Source organism: Mastigoproctus giganteus, chromosome 3 (assembly GCF_048544385.1).
Source record: "Mastigoproctus giganteus isolate SK-2022 chromosome 3, ASM4854438v1, whole genome shotgun sequence".
Classification (NCBI taxonomy): Eukaryota; Metazoa; Arthropoda; class Arachnida; order Uropygi; family Thelyphonidae; genus Mastigoproctus; species Mastigoproctus giganteus.
The window spans coordinates 172,198,976-172,226,125 of NC_143577.1; the positions used below are offsets into that span (position 1 = coordinate 172,198,976).

Consider the following 27,150-nt stretch of genomic DNA (forward strand, 5'->3'; position numbering starts at 1 on the left):
AGTGATCATCCTCGCAGGGGACTTTAATGCCCATATTGGCGTGGACAGATCTGGTTGGGAAACAACAATGGGCAAGTTTGGCCATGGGAAGATCAATGACAACGGCTTACGTTTGTTGTCCTTTGCCGCATCTAACAACCTGATCATTGGAAACAGCCATTTCCAGCACCCTCAAAAACATCAACTTACATGGCGAAATCCATCTGGCAAGGACTCAGCAATCCTGGACTACATTTTGATCAATGCCAGATTTCGCTCATCACTCATGGACGTTCGTGCCATGAGGGGACCTGATTGCGGATCTGATCACTACCTCATCCGGGCTAAGGTGCAGCTCAAATTACGGCATGCAAAAAGATCATCTTGGTCAGCCAAGCTGGACTGGAGGCAGCTAATGAATGCTGCCAACAAACAGGCATATCAGATCGCCCTATCCAACCGCTTCGAGATGCTGGCCGTGCCCGAGGATATAAATGAAGAAGAAAAGCAGATCTCTGATGCCATCCTGGAATGTGCCAAGCCCCTATGTCCACCTGCCCGACGTCGAACACAACCATGGATATCAGACGAGTGCCTCGACCTCGTGGACAAACGGAAACAGGCAAAGTTGGTCGACTTTGAACGGTACCGGCAGCTAAACCGAGAAGTCCGACAAAGAATGACAGCAGAAAGAGAAGCATACTGGAACCAAGTGGCAGACGATCTTGAAGTGGCGGCATCCAAAAACGAGTATCGCACTCTCTACCGCACCCTCAGATGTCTGAGTGGAAAGACCAAATTGACTAGTGACAACATCAAGAATGCTGATGGGACCTTCGTGCGATCACCATCCGAACCCCTGCAACGGTGGAGTGAATTCTTCAAAGCTTTGTATAATCACGACCCACCTCAGGGACCGCCAGCAACAGCACTCTCAATCGACCCCCCTGAGGTCTCCATGGTCGATGTTGAGCCTACAGTAGAAGAAGTGAAAGCAGCCATACAATCCCTGAAGAATGGCAGGGCACCAGGAGTGGACCAAGTCACCACAGAAGCGATCAAAGCCAGGGGAGATGTACTGCTTCGCCGATTACACTCACTCCTCAAAACCATCTGGTGCACTGAACAAATTCCGTTAACATGGAGGAAAGCCATTATCGTACCGATCCACAAGAAAGGTGATAACCGGGACTGCAAGAACTACCGTGGCATCAGCCTCCTTTCCATCATCGGAAAGGTCTTTATGAAGATCATCCAGTCAAGACTGCAAAAACATCGCGAGCAAACCAGTCGAGAAGAACAGGCAGGATTTAGACCCGGGCGAGGATGCTGTGATCAAATCTTTGCCATTCGTCAGCTGATGGAGGAGAGGATCCGGTGTGGACAGCGAACCGTCATTGTTTTCATTGACTTTAAGTCTGCTTTCGACTGTGTCCACCGGCCTGCCTTATGGAAACTACTAGAGGTTGAACATGTACCTCGAAAAGTCATCACACTCCTCCAAACTGCATACAACGGTTTAACCAGCCAGGTGCGCATCCAGAACGATTTATCTGAGGAATTTACCATCCAAACTGGAGTCTGCCAAGGGGATGTAGCCTCCCCGTTGCTTTTCAACATCGTGGTCGACGCCATTATGAGGCAAGCATTCAGAAACAGACAGGGCATACAATATGACAAGGATCACTATGTGACTGACCTGATGTTTGCTGATGGTAGTGCTATCCTTGCCGGTAACGACGCTGAAGCCACGGACATCCTCTACGACATTGCCCGCATTGCCCGGCCATACGGTTTGAAGATCAATGCTGGTAAGACAAAGGCCCTGACAACAGATGGGTCGCAAGCCACCATCTATCTCGAAGGCGTCCAAGATCGAGCAAGTGCAGGACTTTAAATACCTTGGGTCGCTGGTCCAGGAGAAGAAAGTTGCATCCACCATGGAAATCCACAGCAGAATTGGACAGGCGGCCACTGCGTTCGCCTCGCTCAAATGGTGTCTGTGGAAGAGGACCAACATTTCCACAAAGACTAAAATCCGACTCTTCCGGACTTTGATTCTGCCCATTCTTCTTTACGGATCGGAAACATGGATTTGTCTCAAGTTAGATTTGAACAAACTTGAGGTATTCCAAATGCGATGCCTGCGGCAGATCTTGGGCATCTCTCTTCGCGACCGCATCACTAATGATACCATCCGTGCCAGATGCCAACAGCAACCAACCATTGCCGACCAAATCCAGAAGCGAAGGCTCAGATGGTTTGGCCACGTATGTAGAATGGGCACGAACAGAATACCATCCACACTCCTTTGGAGACAACGACCCACCCAATGGAGCATCCAACGGACTGCGCCTAGGAAAACGTGGGCCAAGCAAGTGGAAGATGACTTGAAGAGCCGACGTCTCGACCTTAACCAGGCCAGGACTGAAGCCATGGATCGTAAGGTATGGAAGAACATCACAGAGCAAGTCCGAAACCCTGCGGCACCTACAGCAGCATACTGGTTGCGTGGCCAACCGCCTCCCCCAGCTGCCAGCTAAGGACCAAAGAAGAAGAAGAAGAAGAAGAAGAATGTAGAATGTACTGAGCATCAGAGCTCTGGTTTATACAATAAAATTCATAATTACCTAAATATGCTCGAATTGTATGCTGCACCTCATTTCCTAACCGATGAACTGGCCGAGATGGTCCCATTCCATGGCCTCCTCATCCCCGAATATCATTTCTTTGTATGGCACCATATAAAGAACAAGGTGTATAAAAAAAAAAAAAAAACACACACAGTTAACAAATAGGCAGTGACTTCCATTTCTCAAGAGATGCTTCAAAACACTTGGAATAAAACTGGTTACCATCTCAACATTCTACGTGCTACCAAAGGTGCCCACGTGGTGGTTTACCGAAGTATAGCTGGGAGATAAGAAATTCTTTGAGTTGCTCTATTAAGTGCAATATACTGTTTTAACATTACCTATTACAATAAAATTTTAATTGAGCTTTATAATCATGTGAATAATTTATAGATACCCTGTATTATACCTCTGGTGAAGCTATTTTGCAATGAATTTCATTACACTAATTTTCATCTGTTCAGTTTATTCAGTGCATATTAAACTTTTTTTTTAATACAAGGTACTTATTCTGTACTATACTCATACTTATTCTGTACTATACTCATACTTATTCTGTACTATACTCATACTTATACTTATACCGTACTTATTCTGTACTACATTCATACTTATTCTGTACTATACTCATACTTATACCGTACTTATTCATACTTATTCTGTACTATACTCATACTTATACCATACTTATTCATACTTATTCTGTACTATACTCATACTTATACCGTACTTATTCATACTTATTCTGTACTATACTCATACTTATACTATACTTGTTCTGTACTATACTCATACTTATACTATACTTGTTCTGTACTATACTCATACTTATTCTGTACTATACTCATACTTATTCTGTACTATACTCATACTTATACTGTACTTATTCTGTACTATATTCATACTTATACAGACATACCTCGGTTAACATTACCTCTGATAACGAAGCTTCGATATAACAAAGTCAGCAATTTCAAGCCCCATTTAACATTAAAAAAATATTCCAATTTAAGGCCAACGCCCGACAATCATCCGATTGGTGACTGACGGCGACTCGTTACGTACTCCCAAGCTGCGGGTGTGTCTGTTATAACAGTTTTGCACTTCATTCACCTAATTTAGTTGTTGTTTACACTTCATAGGGTGTGTTTCAGTGTGATGCATTGCAATGATCAGTATCTGTCAGTTTTCTTGGTATGCCAGATCGTGATTTTTAACTGTCCTCCATTTCCTTTACATGATTGGCATTGTTTCAGTGTGGCACATTGCTTGTTTGTTTTTTGTTTTGTTTTGTTTTTATTGGCGCATTAGATGGCACATTGCAATAATTGACATAGGTTCTTTGATAGCATTACATAACGTAGATTTTGTAAATTTTAATAGAAATATTTTTGTTTTAGTTAATTAAAATGTCAGAATCAAAGAAAAGAAAAGCAATTTCTTTGGAAACTAAACTAAATATCGTACGACGTGTTGAAAGCGGCGAACGAAAATCCGATGTGGCACATTCTTTAGGATTAGCGCAATCAACTTTAACAACCATACTAAGTCAATCAGAAAAAATAAAACAGTCTGCTCAGAATTGTACAGATGTTACAGCGGCAAAATTAACTTGCTTAAGGAATCCAATTTTAGAAAAAATGGAGAAAATGTTAAGTTTGTGGATAGATGATATGTCACAACGTCATATGCCTTTAAGTCAAATGATGATTCAAGAAAAAGCATTATTTTTGTTTAATCACCTGAAATCTAAACAAACTGAAGAAATTGCGGAAACCTTTGGGGCTTCTCATGGTTGGTTCGAGAAATTTAAAAAACGGGCCAGGATTCATAGTGTAAAATTAACAGGAGAAGCTGCAAGTGCAGATGTTGAAGCTGCAAATAAGTTTCCAGAAAAACTAAACGAAATAATTGAACGTGAAAATTTTCCAAATTTGGTGTTCAATGTTGACGAAAGCGGTTTGTTCTGGAAACGGCTACCAACAAAAAGCTTCATTTCTATTGAAGAAAAATCAGCTGCTGGGTTCAAAGCAGCCAAAGACCGTTTAACGTTACTCTTTGGATCAAATGCCTCTGGCGATTATAAATTAAAATAGTTATTAGTTTACCATTCAGAAAATCCAAGGGCATTAAAAGGTAACATAAAAATGAATTTACCTGTAATATGGAAAGCAAATAGAAAAGCGTGGGTTACCAAGGAGTTATTTACTGATTGGTTTGTTAACTACTTTTGTCCTGAAGTAAAACGGTATTGTCAAAAAAACAAAAAACAACTTTGAAGAAAAAGCTCTTTTGTTGTTGGACAATGCTCCGGGACATCCTACTGATCTTAACACGTTGGACACATGCATTCCTGTCAAAGTTGTGTTTCTTCCAGCAAACACAACTTCCCTGATTCAACCATTGGATCAGGGAGCAATAGCATCATTTAAAGCTTATTATCTGCGTCGAACATTAAGCAATTTAACTGAACTAGAGGATAAAGAGGAAATGACAGTTAAAACTTTTTGGAAAAACTACACCATTAAAAACGCAATTGAAAACATTGATAGTTCTTGGAAAGAAGTCACTAAGAAATGCTTAAATGGAGTTTGGAGCAAAATATGGCCAGAAGTTGTACTAGAAGAAGAAAATAACATCCAAGAAATTAGAAATTAAGTTATCCAGATGGCTCAATCAATAGGTTTCGAAAATGTCGATGAAGAGGATGTTAGAAATTTATTGAATGCAGAAGATGATGGTTTTTCAGTGGAAGATTTAGAAAACCTTGTTAGCAACGAAGACAAAGATAATGAAGATGAAGTTAAAGAAGTTCCTGCCGAAAAAGTGTTAACAACCAAAGATTTAAAAAGGTGCTTAAATGACATTGAAAACGTTTTAAATTTTTTTAGTGAAAATGATCCTGATTTAGGAAGAAGTGTTATTGTTAAGCGATCAGTGTTAAATGCAATAACTCCATATAGGCAATTGTTAAATGAAAGAGAAAAAAAGCATAAACAATCGACTTTAGACTCATATTTTAAAATGCGATTTCACTTTGTATGTAAGTTGACTGTTTATTTCATAAAACTTTTCTTTGTTCGAAAAAAAAGCTTTTCATTTTCTTTACGTATCCCTATTCTGGCCATAGTATTTTTACTTCTGAAAACGAAGTTTCGCTTAACGAAGTAATTTCGTGGAACGCATTCTATTCGTTATTCAAGGTATGCCTGTACTGTGCTTATTCCAATCCAACTAGTAAATTACAATTAAAAACGAATTTTTGAAAAACAAAGGAAAGAAAATCGTTACCTTGTATTAAAAAAAAAAAAAGCTAATAAAAATGCAATTCATTTATATTTGTGTGATGTATAAACACATATAGAACAAAACCAAAATGATTTCTATAGTCTCACAGGCATCATTAAAGAAATAGGAAGCAGTTAGAAAATACCTGCTCAACATAACTGATAAAAAAACTTGCCTGTTCAGAAAATATTGAAATGACAGCACTTCACCTGTGTAAAGTTTAAAATCTATTCATTACTAATAGAGTCTAAAAAATACATGTGTGGTTAATGTTTAGTCCTTCATTTCTTGTGATGCAATCTTCCTGTTACAGAGTTATAAAAAACATCTTTTGATGTTTTTTATGATAATGTAAAACTAATTGTATTATAACATTATATTATTGGTTGATCTGTTCTGACTTCTGACTTATACAGCTTCTAATATGCATAATATGAAGTAATAATTTCCACAGGTGCAACTGAAGAGCAGGTAGAATTAGAGCAGTTTAGTAATTTAGAGACGTTTCTTTACAAGAATTATTTGGAATATAAGAATGACTTTGACCAATCACAGACTCATCATTTCGGTAGGTTTATACTGTTCTCAACTAATCCTGTGACAGGAAGTTAGAGCATAAAAAAAAAAAAAAAAAAAAAAATCAGATATCTCTTTTGTTGAGCTCTATAAATATATGTTTAAATGTCAACCAGGAGTCAGATGTAAATGACACAAGTTTTTGTACATGCCAAGTTCCACCTGTGATGCAAAAAAAAAATGATCACTAGTATCAACTTTATCTTTTTATCTAATGCCACAACTAAATATCAATAACAAATACATGGGACTTTATTAATAAAAATTTCTAGTTACATTTAAATAAAATGTTTGAATATTCGAAAGGATACTTTACAAATTCTACTGGATGTTCTTTGAGCAGATTTGTTGCATGTGTTTCCACAAAGGATGATACTTCATAACTGCGATTACGACCTGTGTAAATAAAATGTATTTTTTAATATAAAAATATATATATTTTAACGTAATATAAAATCTTTACATTGGCCAATCAAAATGACATGGCCACCTACCTAATAGTGGGTATGTCCTTCTCCTGCCACCACATGGCAAGGCATGGACTCTGTTAAGGCTTCTGAATGTTGCAGAATGTATGTTGTACCATGTTGCCATGAGTGCATAACAAATTAGCAAAAGTCTGTAATGGAGGATCCAAATTCCAGATCTGTCGATCCACATAATCTGACAGATGTGACAGATGTTCTATGGAATTCACATCTGATGAATTCAGTGGCCAAAGTAGCAACTGGAAGTCACTTTTGTGTTCAGTGAGCCATTCTCACTGAAACACACCTCAGCCATCTAGGAAGACAGTCATCAAGAAGGGGTGTGCCTAATCAGTATAATGGATAGGTAGATTTTAGCATTCAGAGTGTGGTCTAGGAGAATAAGGGCTCCAAGAGATTCCCAGGAAAACCCCCAAACCAAAACACTATCAATACCTATTTCTGTTGGACCAGGACATTGGAGTAATTCTTCTCTGCAGTTTGCTGCCATAACTTTATCTACCATCTGTCCAGTTGCCAATGTTGCCATTCACATACAAACTTTAGGCATCATTGACAATGAGTAGCTATAAGCTACCCATCATCAACTACAATATGCATCTTTTAGCTTCAAGTGTGACTTGAAGCCAAAGATTGCCACTGAACTAAATGTTGTTTTTCCTAATCTCATGGCTCATCTGAAAAGGGTTGCAACACACCAATGTGTCAGGACACACCAGCTGGGAACCACTGCTATGCGAATTCACTTATTAATGAATACTAGGCGAATTCTCATATTAGTGAATACTAGGTGAATACTTATTGACTGTCATACATTTTATCAAAGTTGTTTCTAATAATGCTTCAAAGTACATTACAAATTTTCCAATAAGTACTGCCATCACTTCTCTGTTTCTCAATAATTGTGGACAGAATTTATAATTCGGCTCTGGAGAGACTGTGCAAGACTTGAAGTGTAGAATCTTTTTCAGCATGGTCTGAACTTCTTAACAGGAGAAACTGGTAAACAAAGATGGGATACATTTAAATAGAAGTGTAAGCATATTCGCTGATGCTATCAAGAAAATATTAGATGGCTCATAAAACTGCTAGTTTGGTGTGGAACAGGTTGCAGTAAACACAGACTAACAGTTTTGAGGCAACTGAAAGCAGAAGTAAAAGTAATTCTTGTGCTGCTTCTATTGGGTATGCAACAGCCTGAAACACAGTGTGGGGAGAGTAAGACTTCCTGGGGATGGTTATATACTTTTTCATAAACTAAAACTAAAAGCACAGCAAATACATTTCATCAATTTGAAGTATTGACTAAATTATCATATGCATGCAATGCATTATAGGAATATTAGAAACATGAGTGCTGGCAGCATAGTTCAAGGTGGTGCAAGTACACCATCTTTGGATTTCAAAGTAATACAAAATTTTTAATATTTTCATTAATTTATCGAAACATTAAAACAATACAAATTCTTTCTTTCAAAATACAAGTACTTTCACCCACTGATCATGAAACATTGGCTTCGGTGTACACATAAATCAGTCAAACTTCACTTAATTAAAAAATTGCATGTATTCAAAAATTTGGTGAAAAATATCCTGCTGGCACCCATGATTAGAAACATAATTCCACTCAGATATGAGAGGCACACAATTTGTAATATGGGGAAAGCATAAAATGTACAAAATATAGTATAAACTACAAAGTATAGAAAGGACAGAGAGGTCAAGGGAGTGGAGAAGTAATGCTTTTTGTTAGGTAGGCACACAGAATCTAAGGCATAAAATATACAAAATATAGTATAAACTACAAAGTATAGAAAGGACAGAGGTAAAGGGAGTGGAGAAGTAATGCTTTTTGTTAGGTAGGCACACAGAATCTAAGGCAATGCACCCAGCTGATGTCAGCTGCCTGGATAACATAGAGTCATTGTGTGACATAAACAATGGGAAAACAAAAATGAGAGTAGGAGTATGTTATAAGCCAAATAACTATGACAAGTAAAATGAACAACTATACGGACAAATGGGCCAATAAATCAAAATGTCTTATAATGCAGGATTTTTAACTTTACAGATATTGAATGGAACTTATTGGTACACCTTACATGTTAGCATCAAACTTTTCTGAATTTACTGGGTGGCTACTTTCTGCACTAACATGTTAGAGAAGCAACAAGAGAAGGTAACTCTTGATCTGATTAACCACAGTGACACTTCATGCAATAAGAATCTCCAGATATGGAACTAGTAGGTGGCAGTATATATTAGGTGACTGGGAGAGTGCACTCAATATTATTTCTATGTATGAAGACCATTCCTAAAAAAAGGACATCAAGCTTTTTGAAAAGGCCCAAAGACAGGTAGACAGGCAGTGTGTATGCAGACACTGACAAAGGATGACCATATATGAGAAAAGACCTGAATATATGGGCTACAGAGCTTGGTAACTAGGTTAGTTACTGGGAAGGTGAACCTGAATGAAATTTATAAGGCTCTAAGAGGGGGAAAGAAGAATTTTCAATTATAGATGATTCTAGAAAAGACTTATCTAACTGTAGTATCATATCATAGATGATACTGCAACTTTTAGCCAGTGAGTTGCAATATAATGAATTCAATGAATCAGTATAATGAATCAATTTAATTTTTTGGAATTAGTTACCTTTGCAGGTAGATGAGGCTGACAGCTTAGAGAAATTCAAAGGTCAGCTGGACTGGCACCTATTGGGGGAGTGGGGCTAAAAGATAGATAGGTTTTTTTTTTTTCTTGATTGATATAGCAGAAGCCTAGGGCTTCCCTTGTACCATATAGCTCATACAAATATCAGAATATCTTTTTTAGTCTGGCATTCTTGCATAATTACTCAGATACTCTTGGTCACAATATTTATGGCAGGGAAGGATTAGGTAATACATACATTTCAACAAAATAAAGTTTAGCAACAAAAAATTTTGTTGCTAAACTTTATTTTGAAACTGAGATGATATGCCATAAAAAAATATTTTACTCACGCTCTGCATATTCAAAAGAATGAAATCTCACTGGCTGAACATATGTCACAAGTGCAGACATTTCAGCTCCTGCTTCAGACTCTTTAGCAGCAGTTCCCTAAAATGAATAAATTTCACATAAAACATAAATGGAAATGGTGAAATATGAATAAATACAAAAATATACAATTTATACTATGATATTAGAGTTTAAAAGACATTTTTCTTTCAAACCTCAGTTTAATGTAGTGTACCATTCAGTTTCGATCCCAATGCTGTAACACAAACTTTGCATTTTTGCATTTTTGGCATATTTAACGAAAACGTTTCATGTGATGGAGTCGATAGCAAAACTATTAAAATGTTTCCCACATCAACTTGAGAAATTTTCCCAGCCAACTTGAGAAATTTCCTTGCATGCTAATTTAATTGCAGTACAGTGACTTGTTACGTAGTTCCGAGATCAACGTTTTAAAAAATGATCAAGTATATTGCTTGTAATATTTGCGTTATATGCATTTAGAAACATAGTCATCACTCAGTACAGTATTAGACATCATGCGTAACGGACAGTTTACTTGAACATTGTATCATAATTAATGCAACCAACACAGTTACATTTTCGAAGAGTTAATAATGGCAGATAAGAATGACAAAGCAACGTCTGGACACAGTACGAAGACTACAAATGTCAGAAAAAGACTGTATTTGAAAATGAAATTAGACGTTTTGAAGCAAATCGATTCCGGTTAATGACAAGCGAATGTGTGCCATAATTTAGGACTGGGAGGTTTAACTGTAAGAACAATTATAAAAAATAAAGAATTAATTTTAGCAGCGGGAAAGACAGCTGATCCACTGCAAGCAACTAGGGCTAGGCCGGCTATTATGATTGAAATGGAGAGACAACTAATTATATTGAAGATAATATGCAATTCAGAATTCAGTTAAGTTAAATATTGTATAAATTGTACAGTATATATAAAAAAAGAGATTAGCCTATATGATGATCTAAAGAAAGCTCACCTAAAAAAAAAAAAAAAAAGAATGTGAAACCATTTAAAACTAGTAAGCGCTGGATGAATAGATTTAAAATCCAGGGAGAAGCCGCAAGTGCAGATCAAGGAGCCGAAACTTTCAAAAAAGAACTTGTTAAAATTATTGAAGAGGGGTATTATGTGTTGTACTTCTCAACAAGTTTTTAACATAGATGAAGCAGGACTTTTTTGTAAACAAATGCCTAAAAGAAGTTTCATATTGAAAGAAGAAAAAAACATGCCAGATTTCAAAGCGGTAAAGGATCAGTTGACTTTATTGTTGGGTGATAACGCTGAGGGGGACTTTAAATTAAAACCTCCTTTAGTTTACCAAGAAGAAGGCCAAAGTACAACCCAAAATCGACACATTTTTCATGATTAAATTCATCAATTAACTTAAATCAATTAAAATCAATTTAGATCAATAAAATTAATGATTTTAATTTGAATTTTAAGTTTAATTTTGATACATAAGTAGTTACCATGTAATTATACACATTTGTAATATAGAAAATTTTATATGTACAAATATTTGAACATTAAGTATTTTGACTGACATTTGTGCATCTTTTCACTACCGTTTATTATTGATTAGGAATTATCCTATGACACCGACTGCAACTCACAAATGCATATGTTACCTTATGGGAATGTGGCACTCGCTTAGCGCGGATTCACTTAGCGCTCTGTTTTTCCAGAACGAATTATCAACATTAATCGGAGGTCACCTGTATTATGAATATACAATGTATAAATTTAAAATGGGTACCAAGGGTAACATGAGACAGTAATTCTGTAAAACAATAATTTTAAAGAATAATTATGGTATAATTTGTGTATTTTGGCAAACAATTAGCATTAGCATTAGTAGAGGCATACGATGCAAGAAAGCAAGCTTATGCAGCATCAGCCAAAAAAAAATTCCCATGTATCCATATTTTTCAATTATTATAGAATGGTTTCCTGGAGCATATGTAGGCTTACTGCTTTTGCAGCATCAAGAATGTTATAATTCTGCCAATAATCTTGAATTTAAAAACTGCCTATTCCATCAGTAGCTTCTACCAATTGTAAAAAAGATCTTAGGTAATAAAGTTTTAAGGAAGCTATAACACCTTGGTCCATTGGCTGAATTAATGAACTTGTATTTGCTGGAAGAAAGGTAACTTTCACATTTGGGTGCAGATCAGACAAATGTGCAGGATGACTGGGTGCACTGTCAAGAATAAGAAAGATTTTGAATGCTATGTTCTTCTTCAGGCAATATCTTTTTTCTTTGATGCAAAAGTAATTTAAAAACCAATCCTTGAAGATTTTAGCTGTCATCCAAGCTTTTCTGTTCGATTTCCAATGAACTGGTAAGGAGTTTTTTGATATTCCTTTAAAAGCACAAGGATTTTCTGATGTATAAATTAGAAGCTTTGGTTTGGTTTGGTTTAGATTTTATTGGCGCATTAGCAACTAAGGCTATAATGAGCCAAAACCAGGTGATATATAAAAAAATTTAAGCTTTTACTGACCTAATTACTTAGGTCACCATGTCAAGATATAAAATAACAAAGGTATAAAATGTAGAAAAGATAAATCAATAAAGAAATAACAATAACATGTAAATTTTAAATACAAGTAAAAACCTTTACTGATTTAAAATAGCTAAAAACAGCAGACACATTGTCATTGTCGGATAAAATCTGACTGAGTGTATCCGGCTCAGTCAGATGATTAAAAGCAGCAAAACGGATATTGCTAAAATCTGGATAGTCAATTGAAATGTGTCTGATTGATAAAATTGTGCCATAGGACTCACACATAGGAGGATCATTAGCCCTCAGCAAATACGAATGAGCCAAATGACTATGTCCTATGCGAGTCTGGGCAAGAACAACTTCCTCCTTACGATTTCTGCACAAACTAGACTGCCACGGTTTAATTACAGGCTTTATACAATATAATTTATTCGTAGTCTGTCTATTCCACGAATCCTGCCATTGGGAGTGTATTATTTGACTGTAGTCTGTATAGGGGACTGACAGGCAGCGATTATTATTGGGAATTGCTGATTTGCTGCGGTGTCAGTCAAATCGTTTCCCCTAATCCCAATGTGGCTGGGAATCCAGCAGAAGTGGATATCATATTCACATTCACAGAGGAAGTGAATCTTCTGCTGAATGCAAGACAGAATTGGATGAGAATTATATCTCACAGTTATTAAAGCCTGTAACATGCTGAGAGAGTCGGAATATAAAATGAACCACTGGTATTGGCGTTTACTAATGTAATCCAAGGCTAACTCTATAGCATGCAGCTCTGCAGTAAATATGCTGCATTCAGAGGGAATCTGCTCTGATGTAGTGGTGTCTGTAAAGACACCAGCAGATCCCGCATATGATTCCAACTTCAAGCCATCTGTGTAAACTGGCGCAAAGTCAGAATGTTCAGTTCAGTGTGCTGAATAAAGCTGCAGGTAGACAGATGATGGCATGTCTGACTTTCCCCAATTTCTAAGGGACAAGTCACATGTTGGAACATGAGCATGCCAGGGTGGAAGGGGTTGCTTTAGTGTTTGGGCAACCTTGTCTACCTTGATCTTAAGTTCTTTGGGTAGCTCTTGGAGATGAATACCAAAAGGACGATTGGCAGTCTTACGGGTGTTGTACAAATTTTCCCATCGTGGCTCAAAAATGAATGGCCACGTAGGATGGTCTGGCAGGGATTTCAGTTTTAAACCATACTTTAGAGACAACTGTTTACGTTGAAGTGATAACGGTGGTTCGTTTGCTTCAACGTATAAGCTCTGGACAGGAGATATTCGATATGCTCCAATAGCGATACAGAGAGCCTGATGATGGACAGGATCCAGCCATCGAAGTACACTCTCTGGCCGAATTGTATACCAGGGACCTGTAATCTAATCTGGATCGCAAAAGTGCACAGTAAATGCGTAGTAGGGTGCATCGGTCCGCACCCCAAGATGTAGAGAAGAGAGAGCACAGAATATTCATGCCTCTTGTGCACTTTGTGTGGAGTTGACGAATGTGATCCAGAAAGGTCAGCTTTTTATCAAATACGAGTCCTAAGAATTTTGTGTCCGCTGCTACTGGAATAGCATTTTGTCCGAGCCTTAATTCAGGTTCAGGATGAAGATTACGCTTACAACAAAAGTGTACGCAAACGGTCTTCTGCGGCGAGAATCTGAATCCATTAGATAGAGCCCAGGAATTTAGGCGATAAATGGCTGCAGTTGTCTTTCTATAACCCTCATGTTGCATGACTGACAAAATATGCTAAAGTCATCAACGTAGAGGGCACTCTTTACAGTTGGAGGAAGTTGTTCGGTGATGGAATTTACTTTGATGGCGAAAAGCGTGATGCTTAATACTGATCCTTGTGGTACTCCCTCCTCTTGACAGAAGGGACAAGAGAGTGAGGATCCCACATGAACTTGAAAACATCGATTGGCTAAAAAGTTTTTAATAAAAATGGGGAGATGCCCTCTTATAAGACCAAGGCTATGCAAATCTTTTAAGATGCCAAATCTCCAAGTTGTGTCATATACACTTTTTCCATGTCAAAGAATACAGACACCAAATGTTCACGTTTTAGGAAAGCATCCCGGATGGATGTTTCCAATCTAATAAGATGGTCCAGAGTGGACCGGTTCCGTCAGAAGTTGCACTGGATGTTAGAGAGGTCATTCGATTCTAAATGCCACATTAAACGAAAGTTAACCATTCTCGCTAGGATTTTGCACAGACAGCTAGTCAGGGCAATAGGACGATAATTAGCAAATTAGCATATAATTAGCAAAGGCAAGAACGATTGCTTTGCGCCAGGAATCCGGAAACTGCCCTTCAATAAAGATTCTGTTATATAGAAGGAGCAGGTGATCCATAGCTTTTGGTGAAAGATGCTTAACCATTTCATAATGAATGCCATCTGGTCCAACAGCACTTGCCTTTGAAAGAGTGAGGGCTCTTTTCAGTTCCTGTATAGTGAATACCCCGTTGTAGGGATAGACGCTCTTAGACTTAAAATTAAGTGCCTGTTTTTCGATTTTATGTTTCAGGACCAGGAACTCTGGGGAATACGAAGATGTCGCAGAGATGTTAGAAAATGTTTCCCCAAGAGAATTGGCTATTGCAGTTGGATCTGCAATAGTGCATCCCTTATAATCTAGGATTGAAGAATTGTGGGATGTATATTTTCCTTTCATTTTCCAGATTTTGTCCCAGACCAACTTAGTACTAGTGGACTGAGTAACTGATGACATAAAACAGATCCATGATTCCTTTTGACTCTGATGGCGGATGTCGCGCGCTTTGGCTCGTGCACGTTTAAAGGCTATAAGGTTGGCCATGGTGGGATATCGTCGGAATATCTCCCAGGCTTTGTTTTGTGCCTTTTTTGCTGCTGTGCATTGTGAATTCCACCATGGTTTGGGAAATGGTGGAAACCGGGCAGATGTTTTTGGGACGGCATTCGCAGCTGCTTGGACAATAATTTCTGTGATGTACGTTACTGCATCATTGATAGGCTCCTGACTGATGGCACTGAGGTCAAAATTTGCCTGATGTTGAAAGGCAGTCCAGTCAGCCTGATCAGTCTTCCACTGTGGTAACCTGAAAGGAAGACACGGTCTCCCACTGTGTAACGAGGTTATCACAGGGAAGTGATCACTTCCATATGGGTTCTCCTCCACTTCCGGGTAGGCATGTGGAAGAAGGTGTTTGTTCCAGTATTTAGAAGGGAAAGGTCATTGTCATTTAGCATACGCTCTATGACAACTCGTCCCCTTCCACTGATGTTAGCACTACCCCACAGGGTGTTATGTCCATCAAAATCCTCGAGAAGTAAGAAAGGGGGGAGGCAACTGCATTACAAGATCATCACGGTCTTCCAGGGAGATGTCAGTCCCAGGTGGCAAATAAATAGAGCACACGGTTAATAAAAATCCCACTGTAAGGCGAATTGCAACAGCCTCTATGCTGGTTGTAATTAGCAAGGGCTGAACTGGGGTCTAGTTGCCCACAAGAATGGCCACTCCTCCATGAGCAGGACCATCTGCAATTCTGTCCTTACGAAAAAAATGTTATGTTATGCAGGGTGGGGTTATCATTTGCCTTTAGATAAGTCTCCTGCAAGCAAAAGCAAACTGGCTCGTGCTTTTGCAGGAGGGTCTTGATGTCATCTGTATTTCGCCGGAATCCACAATTCCATTGTAGGAATTTAGCCATTATTTTGGCTTGGTGGGTCCATCAGGCGGCTTCCGAGGTGATGAGGGCTTATTTTTGTCAGTCTTGGATTTATCTCTTTTGGGGAAGAATAGATGCTGTCCCGTATCCATTTCTTCCTCCGCAAAGAGTTCCAAGACTGATTCATCCGGTACCTCCTTGTTCTCTACATCCATTGTTTCTGATATTACTGGTGGCTCTTTACCATTTGGCTTTGGTAGTGGTGTAGCACTAGGAGGTATGGATATAGGTGTGGCAGCTGACTGTGTTTTTTTGGTGGGCTTTTGTGAACTCAATAAATAGCGTGCAATCGGAGTGAATGACTCTCTTGGTGGTACAGTCATCTCAGTTTGCGTACCGATAGTGCACTTAACAGAAACCTTCTGGGCATAAGAAGGTTCCTGCTATTTATTGGTTAGATGTGTTTTCTGGCCTCTGGGTAGGAGATATTCAGCTCTGTTTTTAATTTTTGGATTTCTTTTTCAGCCTTCCACTGCTGGCATGCTCTAGAATAGGCAGAGTGCTCTCCTTGGCAGTTGGTACAGGTTGGTTTTGAAGCTGAGCATTCCTTGCTCTCGTAATCTTTAGCACCACATCGAGCACAGGCAGGGTTATCACGACAAGATGTTTGTGAGTGGCCGTATTTTTGGCATCTAAAACACCTTAGTGGGTTTGGAATGTAAATCCTCACTGGGCAGTTTAGATAGCCTGCCTTGATAGAACTTGGAGGCCGTGGGGGTGTTGAATGTGAGGATAAGAACTCGGGTAGGGACGAGATTACCATCCTTTTGTATCGATATTCTCTTGACAGCTGTCACTCCTTGGTCTTTTAATTCAGAGCAGATCTCTTCTTCAGAAACATGAAGAAGGTCCCACTCTGATATAACACCTCTTGAAGAATTCAGAGTTTTGTGGGGGGTTACGGTGATAGGTATTCCCCCTATGGATGTAGAGTTCAAGATTTTTGCCTCTTGTTTGGTGCTGGAAGCTTCAATCAAAAGTTCGCCAGAACGCAGTCGTTTAACAGATTTTGGTGAACCTGCCAACCCTTCTAATCCTTTCTGGATAAAGACGGGCGACATCTTTCTGATTGACTGCTCTACGGTGGAATGGAGAATGAGGAAGAGTGGCATCACTGATGGTGGTGTGTCCTCAGTTTTGGCTCTTTTAATGGAGGTGTTATCCGTGCTATCATCTCGATTAGGTAGGGTCCTTGTTAGGGCCCCAGAAGAAGAAAGATTTAAATTACTCATAGGAGTAAGATAAAAATTTCTGATGCCCTAGGTACTCACCCACCACGGAGCCCTACGAGGGGACACCCACTTGTGAACTAGCAGGTACTGCGTACACGAATGGGACACCAAGTTTGCTTAGGAGCACCATACCCACGTTTCCAATAAGCCTTGATCCCGTCCCAGGACCAAAGGGAGGGAGACTTATTAGAACACAGTTGACCCTAGCAGTAAGAACCACCCACCGATTGATCCCAGTCGGGCCAGTCCGGGACCACCCATCTTGTCAAAGCAGGGGCCAAAGTGGTGTATTAAGGCTGGGCCCCTCAACCACCAGGATCCCCCTTTCCAAATTCCACGGGTCGTGGTGCATGTGCAGCCATGCACCATGCCAGATTCCAAAGATGTAACCTTGGAACCAAGGTACGAGCGTTAGATCCCAGTGATGCTAATCTGGAAAAGCAGCAGCATCACTGGGAGGACAAAGGAAAAAAGCTGGCTTTTTTCCTTTGTCCATATAATTGCAGTTTCAACGCCTTCTGAATTACACCTCACCCGGATGAAGCCGTTCCTGAAGAAAACTCCAGTTAAGAGTATTTTTCTGCCTTAAAATAAAATATATAATATTCCTTTAAAATTTCCAAAAATAGCCTATAATACCCTTTTCAAAAAATTCACAAAGTTTATTTTAAATCCATAATGAGATCTACAAGGAAAAATTACAATAAATTATTAGCATTTGTCCAATTTTATGAAAATTAGCGGGTCTCGACTACTCAAGTTGTCTGTCCAACTATCTAACAAAGTTTCGAGACTTTAGGACCACAACATATTTTTTTACTCTCCAGCATTAAACACTTGACTTACTGGATAACCCTCAGTCGCAATAACATCCTTTAAAGTTTTCAGATACAAATAAGCAGCTTCCATATCTGCATGGCTGCTTCACCCATTAATTTTAGATTGTGAAGACGTTTTTTTTTTTTTTAATTTTCAAACCAACCCTTACTGGCCTGAAAGACATCTGCATTGGATGGACCAGCTTATTCTTCCTGTAAGCGATTAAAAATTTGTAGAACTTTGGTGCGAATAATATCTGAATTAAGAGACATTCTCTTTTGATTAAGATCTTTTATCCATGAAGAAAGCCATTTTTCGGTTTTCTCTATGATAGAATTTCTCACTTTTGTAATGCTTTTTTGCAGCCAATGATGTGGAACAGATAACTGAACTTTTAATTTTCTCAGCATTTTCCCTAATTCATCGAATGCTAGATTAATTTATGCTGTATTTCTTGGCCAACGTCACAACATTTTTGACATTTTCTAACTCCTTAATGATTTTTAATTTTTCCTACAATTTAAAATTTTATTTTGCTGTAGCTTTCTTCATTTTAGGCACTAATTAAACACACACTTTATATAGACAATATATAGACAAGAAATATTAAATCAGCAAAATAATTAAATCAGACTTTATATAGACAAGAAATATTAAATCAGCAAAAGAAAATGAATACAAAAGCGATGAAAATACTTTACATTGTGTGAACCAGAAAAAGATTCTGTCTAAACAGCTAATGTAGGATAACTGATGAAGGGGGTTCCCGAATTAGGAAGTTGCTTCAAAATTAACAGGACAAACACACCACCATTTATTGCTATGTTTGGTTATAAGAATCAGTTTTGAACACCTTTGTGATATTTTTCGAAATCACATTTTGGGCGGTCATGACCATAAAACAATTTGCACTTACTGGTTTATTTGGCTTTTCTGTTAGTGCAATCGAATGATAAAAGGGTAATAAACTCGATCTTATTGCATTTGCAATAATACTGACAGCCGGAATTGTGTAGGATTTTATGTTAATATGGTAAAATGTATTTCTCCTTCAATGAAATCTTCAATCATGTAAAAAAAAGCATAAATAAATTTTCAAAATCTGCTCTTCATTCCTATTTTTGAAGTTTCCTAAACAAAAATCGTGAGGTAGCAAAATGCTGCGCAATTTAAAATTTTGGTGGTAAATATATGACCGCGCAATAGCAAAACTGCACAAATCGAGGGGTGACTGTATTTCCTTTTCATGAAGCAAACAGATGTCTAGCAATTCCAAAAACAATATCAGTGAACTGGGGGGGGGGGGTTTGAACATCTGAAGAAATTCAGTCAAGAATCAACAATCAGACCCTCCCTGATGGAACATTTGTTGAAAAATTAAGATATAGGCCCAACATTTAAAGTGAAATGAGAAATAAAAGTATTTAATGTCTACAAAAATGATTTCTTGTTGAAACATTGGAACAACTTGTATTATTCTTGTAGGAATGGAATCCTCTATTCCACACTCCACTTTAAAATATCGTCCAATATCTAAACCTTGGTTTTCCAATAAATGTGCTAAGGCTGTTCAAGAGAAGAATGTTGCATATCGTAATTGGCTTGTTTCCAATTCTTAAGTTTCATTTTTCTGCCTATACCAAAGATCACCACAATTGTGAAGCAGTTATTAATCAGTCCAAACTAGATTTTGAACAGGCTAAGAGTAGAAAACTTGCTTCTTGTCCTAATGGTAGCCGAGCATTCTGGTCTCTTGCCAAAGCTATTGGCCACAACTTTTACCCATCTCTGCTCCTACCTCTGTCTAAACCAGATGATTCTACTGTAACTTCAGCCAAGGATACTAGCAACCCATTTTTCTTCAAACTCACGTATTAATGATTTTGGTAAAATACCTCTCACCAACACACTCCATTCAATGCCTATTGTGGTCTTCCATCAAAAGGATGTCAGAAGGATTTTTATGAATGTTTATGCTAAAAAAAGCTCCAGGTCCTGATGGTATTTCTCCACTTGTTCTCAAAACCTGTGCTCCTGAACTTACTCTTGTTCTTTGCCACCTTTATTCACTTTTTTATTTCAAAGGCATTTTCCATCTGCTTGGAAATTTGCTCATATCCAGCCAGTTCCTAAAAAGGATAACAAATCACTCTCATCCAATTATTGTCCCATTGCAATTACTTCTATTCTTTCTAAAGTAATGGAGAAATCAATTGACAGCCAACTCTTAAATTATCTAGAAACCTTCTGTCTGATCAACGATCGCCAGTATGGATTCCATCAGTGCCGATCCACTGGTGATATTCTGGCTTATGTTACCCATTTATGGTCAAATTCAATGGAAAAGTATGGTGAAACAAAAGCGGTTGCTCTTGGCATCTCAAAGGCTTTCTATCATGTTTGGCATAAAGGTCTTCTAAAAAAAAGCTTCCATCTTATGGTTTGCCAAATGTTTTTTGTCATTGGTTATCCAGCTTTCTCTCTGACCGCTCCCTGAGGGTGATGGTAGATGGCTCTGTGTCTTCTAACTTCTCCACTAATGCTGGTGTCTCCCAAGGTTCAGTTATTTTCCCCACTCTTTTCCTCTTTTATACTAATGACCTTCTACCATTGACTGGAAATCCTATCCATAGTTTTGCCGATGATAGACATTGCATTCCACTTTCCATTTTGAGAAACCTTGCCCTGCTCAAATCAGCTTCAACTTCTCGAATATCCACTACCAATTCCTAAAATGCCGTTTTCCAGTTAATTCTCCAGTGGGGCAAAGAAAACTTAGTTGATTTCAATCCTTCTAAAACTCAGTCCTGCCTTATATCTTGCTAAAGGATTCTTCTGCTCCTATGCTAATCTTTGGTGACATTCCGATTTGTGGCAAGATGATATATCTCTTTTGGGGATTACCCTGACTTCTAATCTCAGCCAATGCCATGTTGACTCATTTCTTAAGCTGGCCCTGCCTTCCCTCTGAAAAACGTTTGTAGCAGTTCTCTTCAGTGAGATACAAAGGAAAACTAATGGAAAATGAATAGCATTGGTAATGGAGAAAAGCCAATTAAGATGAAACTTAAATTTCAAGACTGTAAACTTTAGTTTATCCTCAACCTGGAAAAAGGAGATGGATTTTCATTCAACAAAACTATAATTTGTTTTGCCACCAAGCTAGAAGCCCTTTTGTGGATTTTAAAATATCCAACATTGAGATTTTTTAAAACTTAAATAAAGGCACTCAGTTAAATTTTGTATTTATCATAACCCACCTCATTCTGATCCTCCACAGGCCTTTCTTGAGATTCTTCCTCATCAGAGCCAATGTCTGAATCTGATTCTTCCATATCACAACTGAGAGTCTGATTTTTGAGAGCAGAATCTTCACTATTTAATATTTCTTTTTCCTCTCCTCCTCCACCAGGATCATTCTGCCCATCTTCACTTGTGGTAGGTGTAGCAACTGGTTTCACCCTTTCTGAAGCTGAAGGCTGAGAAGAATTATCACTATCTTTTGGATTCATTTCTATAGCTGACTGAGGAGCTGAAAAATAAAAGAGAACTATGAACTTCTCTTAAATGTTAAAACATTAATACAAAATAAAAAAATAATGTATACTGCCCAAACTCATGAAACATCAGTTATTCATTGTAAGCTGATACCTGCAGAAAACTTTTTATTACCTAAATAAATAAATAAATAAATAAAAAAAAAACAGATTATACCTTACGCTATAAGTTCAAGATATATACGTTACACTATTTCTTATGGATTACAATATGGCGGCTAGTTCAACAATATTGGCGCCAAACACCAGGAGTCGTAACTTCCAAAAATCACTAGTTAAATTCAAAATAAGAAGCTGACGAATGCTACCAAACCTATTTAATCTCTTTGTAAGACACAATGTAGTATGTTAATTAACAAAGAATATGGTAAAATTAACAAAAATACTTATCCCTTTACAGCAGCCAAAAATCCACTGGTGGCTGCAATGATACTCACCATATCGTCACAGCCACCAACTGGCTTCCACAAAATTGTCTCATACACTAAACTGCCACATACCAAATTGTCTTACACCCCAAATTGTCATACATCAAAAAGTTGCCTACAACAATTTGTCATGCACCAAACTGTCGTACAACAAACTATTTTGTATTGAAATGGTGTGGACCCAAAGTTAACTGTTAATATTAGAAAGAGACAAAAAAAAAAAATCCACAGTCACCTATCCATCCCCACCAATAGTTTGTCTAGTTCTTCCTTGAATTTATTCAAACTATTTACTTCCACAATAATGGATGGAAGCTTGTCTCAGCAAACATCCACCTGTTGGCTGAAGTCAAAATTCTACAAATCTATTCTGCAACCATCCTTCCTCAATTTGAATTTGTCCCCCCCTCATGTGCATTGTCTGTGCTTGTTAACAGTAGAGACTACTTCTACAGGACTGGGGATACAATTAAAAAGAAAGGTGCAAGAATATTTACTATTTAACAATGCCTATAGGCATCTTCAGCATGCCCTCGTGAGTAGCACAGTTGGTAGCATCACCATCCTTCCTATAACACATGGAAAAGACCCAAGGTCAAGTTCAGTTGATGAAGGAAGAAATTTTTATGGGCCTTTTTCACAACATGGCTGAGTTAGTCAACATCAGATCACCTTGCAAGTGCCTAGTCTCTAGAAGCTACAAATTGCAGAACTTAAGCTATTCTTGGTAACACCAACGCTTTGTGCCACTCACGATCTCATTGCAATTCTCTGTACTTGTTCCGGCAGCTCTACATCTTTCCTAAAATTAGGCCTCCAGACCTGTATACAGTACTCACGATGTGGCCTGACCATTGCCTTATACAAGGGGACAATCACACTCTTATTCCTGCTATCAAAATTCCTGTATATCGTTGACAAGACATCATGAGCTACTCTTACAGCCTTTTTGCTCAGAAAACTTAGATCTGACTGCACAATTACCCCAAGGTCCTTTTCCTTCTCCACTACCCGAGTGTAGTGCCACCCAGTTGATATGCTACTCTGGGGTTACTGCTACCCATATGCAGTAATTTACATTTGTCAATGTTAAACTTCAGTTGCCACCTCTCAGCCCATCTGCTCAACTTTTCCAGATCCTGTTGCAGTAGCATACTATTATTGCTGTCATTAACAACCCTGCCAACCTTCGTATAGTCTGCAAGCTTAGACATTAACCCTGATATACCTTCATCAATATCACTGATAAATACAGCCACCCCCTGACTTACGTAAGAGTTGCGTTCTGCAGAATCCTATGTAAGTCAGTTCCCTAAATGCTTATGTAGTATTTGCAAATTTGATCGAAGCAAAAAAGAAATGCTCGACGAACATGTAAATAGAATTATTTATTCAATTTTTTTTATTTAATCACAGGAACAATTATAAAAGTGTACAAAATTACAAAAATTTCAAAATTATAAAATTACAAAAAGAGTGAGAAGACAGACATAACGTCAATAAATTTTAAATTTCGAGCATCGCTGCCAGAATTAACTCTCCAGCTGATAAGCTCACTGCTGCGTAAGTTGAGGGCTGTGGAGATTTAGAAGAGGTGTTTTCCAACACATCATAAAATTTCTCTGCAGCTGCAGAATCGGCACTGGTTACTTCACCGCAAACTTTAGTGTTTTGGAAACCAGCGCAATGCTTGAACCTATTAAACCACACTTTGCTTGCCATGAACTTGGCTTGGTGTTCGCTGTACTTATCCTTAATATCTTCATAAATACTTCTTGCTTTTGCTTGAATGGCCATTGGACTCAGGGGCACTTGTTTCTGAATCTGATTTTCCATTCATATTATTAATAGCCTTTTCATCTTCAATATAGCACCTGAACGCTGTTTTGTGATTATTGCTGATCCTTTAACATGTTCTTTTATATGTGCACTGTCCCTTAAAATAGTATTCACTGTGGAAACAGTGAGACCTAATTACATGCAATTGATGACAAACTTTGTCCTGCTTCGCTCTTCTTAATTAGTCATCTTCATTTCTAAATCAATTTTGTTTTGTTTCCTAGCACTAGGTGGTAGATGACTTCCATCAATCGGTGAAATACCACCACTTTGCTTATTGGAGGCTTGAAGTGGTGAAACCCATGTTTAGTCTCTAGAGCAAAGTTTCCAGCATCCCCCTCCCCCCATACTTCTCCTTCAACCCATGCATGGTACTAAGTACTATAGGTTTTGATACCTTTCGTGTTTGGAGTTTTCATAAAAAAAAAAAAAAAAAAAAAAAAACTGCCAGTATCTGTACTTTCCATTTGTACTTTCTGTCCCTTTCCCATTTGCCATTGTAATAAGTAAATAGGAATGAAGAGAAGATTTTGAAAATTTATTTGTTTTTTATATGGCTGAAGATTTCAGTGAAGGGGAATTCATTTCACCACAATAACGTAAAATCCCACAGAATTCTAGTTATCAGCATTATCGCAAATGCAATAACATTGAGTTTACTACCTATTTATAATTAATTGCACTAACTGAAAAGCTCAATAAACTGGAAAGTGCAAATTGTTTCTATTGTTTTATGGCAGTGACCTCCAGAAATATGTTTTAGAAAAATATCACAAAGGCTTTCAAAATTGATTCTTATAACGGAACATATGAAAGTCTAGTGGAATTTCCATTATAAAAATGATCTTTTAGAGGGTTAAATAGCTTAGTTATATAGAGAAAATTTCAACTTCCAAGGTCTTGGAATGAATTACCAAAAAAAAAGTGTTATTGTGTTCACATTACGATATTTTCACGATACCTCCATTTATTCCTACAGGATGCAAAATACGTTTCCACAATTTTTTAAGTTTGCACCGGCTGGCAAAAACTTACGTAAAGTCGAATTTCTATAAGTCAAGTATTACATAAGCTGGGGAGTGGCTCTACTGAAAACAACCATGGGCCTAACACCGAACTCTGGGAGACTCAACTAATAACATTTAGTCCATGAAGAGCAGTGTCCATTGATAACCACTCTCTGTCTTCTCCTACTCAATTATCCTTTTATCCATTGTAGCAATTTGCCCTTAATGCCATACTGCTCCAATTTGTACAGTAATGTTCCATGTGCCACAGTATCAAAAGCTTTCCTAAAATCCAAGTATATGACATCAAAATTATTCTTTGCATCTAATTATTCTTTTGTGACCACATCATAGTATCCAATCAAATTTGTCAGACAAGACTTCCCCTTAATAAACCCATGCTAAGACATTCTGACATTATAAGACATTATAAGGATGTCTTGCTTAATAATTTTTTTGATTAATATTTTCTATAATATTAAGGGGAAAAAAATAAAAGCAACATTAATTAGCTTCCTCATTTTGTTTGGTGCCACATGAATTTTACAGCAGTTCCGTAGCTTCCTGTTTCTTAAACAGACATCAAAAAGAAAACATTAAAATTAAAACACCCCTCCTACTCAGTAACAAGTTTCCTAGAAACTTTACTACAATGCCAGAATCTGTCCCCTTTGATTATTAAAATTTTGTGAAATTCTTTTAGCATGTACTTCAAGAAATGGAGCGAATTAACACTACAGTATGTAGTGCTAATTCGCTCCATTTCCTTCCTTTTCTGCAATGGATATACTGATACACTTGGATGGATACACTTTTCTGCAATGGATATATACTGAACACTACAGCATGTAGTGTTAATCTATTCAGTATATCTAGAGGGCAAAACAATACGGTTAACAGGAGAGACTGTTTCTACAGGGATGGGATACACTTAAATAGAAAGGGTGCAAGAATGTTTGCTGATGCTATCGAGGCAGTGTTAGGTGGGTCAGAAAACTGCTAGATTGGGGGGGGGGATACAAGGACCAATAGATTAACAGTAGCCACTGGCAGAGGTGAAAGTGATTCTTGCACTGCTTCTATTGGAATGAGCAGCAGCCTGGAAAATAAGATGCAGTATATTTCAGAGACTGCTGGAATCATTGGGGTACAAGTAAACACATGGGTTGTGTTAGGGTAACTGAGAAAAAGAACAGGTGCATGTATACTTGCGTGTATATCAATGCTAGGAGTTTAGTAAATAAATTTTATGAATTTGAGGTATTGCTCAAAACATCAAAGGCAGATATTGTTGGGATTTCAGAGATGTGGTGTCACACAGATATAAGGAATGCAGAACTGGAATTTGGGGAGTACAATGTCTACAGAAAGGATGGACAGGATAGGAAGGGAGGAGGGGTTATGCTATTAGTTAAGAAATACATAAAATCCAAGGAAGTGAAGCCAGTCGACATTGCTGGACAGTGCAGTGTCATGTCAGTTTGGTGTGACATAAGCATTGGGAGATCAAAACTGAGAGTAGGAGTGTGCTATAGGCCTAATGACTCTGATGAGTATAATAAGAAACTGTACAGGGAAATAGAGTGGGCCAGTAAATCAGAGAGTCTTATAATGGGGGATTTTAATTTCCCAGATATTGACTGGAATTTGGGGGCTGGTCACTCACACACTAGCAAGGCTTCTGTGGATTTATTGGATGATTGTTTTCTACATCAGCATGTTCGGGAGGCAACTAGAAGGAGTAATACTCTTGATTTGATTATCAGTAGTGATTCTTCATGAATTAAGAATCTGCAGATAAATGAACCACTAGGTGGCAGTGATCACAGTGTACTGAAGTGGGATTTACTCAAAGAGGTAACTACCATTAGGGGTAAAGGGAAGGGTTATTGCTTTCACAAAGGCGACTAGGATGGACTGAGACAGTATTTAAATTCTATACAGTGGGACCAACTGATGATGTTGTTGTTGTTATTTGGTTTTTAGAAGCATTAGCAACTAAGGCCATATTGCTCCGGGATATGCGG

At 37.9% G+C, this 27,150-nt stretch overlaps 1 protein-coding gene across 3 annotated transcripts in view; it reads right to left on the minus strand.

Annotated features, from left to right (window-relative positions):
• LOC150088410 (1-phosphatidylinositol 4,5-bisphosphate phosphodiesterase classes I and II-like) overlaps positions 1–27,150 on the minus strand; it is a 1,046,313-nt gene that overhangs the window by 528,370 nt on the left and 490,793 nt on the right. For all 3 annotated transcript variants that reach the window (XM_090369498.1, XM_090369497.1, XM_090369499.1), the window contains exons 14-16: positions 21,553–21,824; positions 9,974–10,070; positions 6,788–6,872 (exon numbers count right to left, since the gene is read on the minus strand). In XM_090369498.1, the coding sequence (XP_090225624.1) occupies positions 6,788–6,872; positions 9,974–10,070; positions 21,553–21,824 (454 nt within the window). The remainder of the gene's footprint in view (positions 1–6,787; positions 6,873–9,973; positions 10,071–21,552; positions 21,825–27,150) is intronic.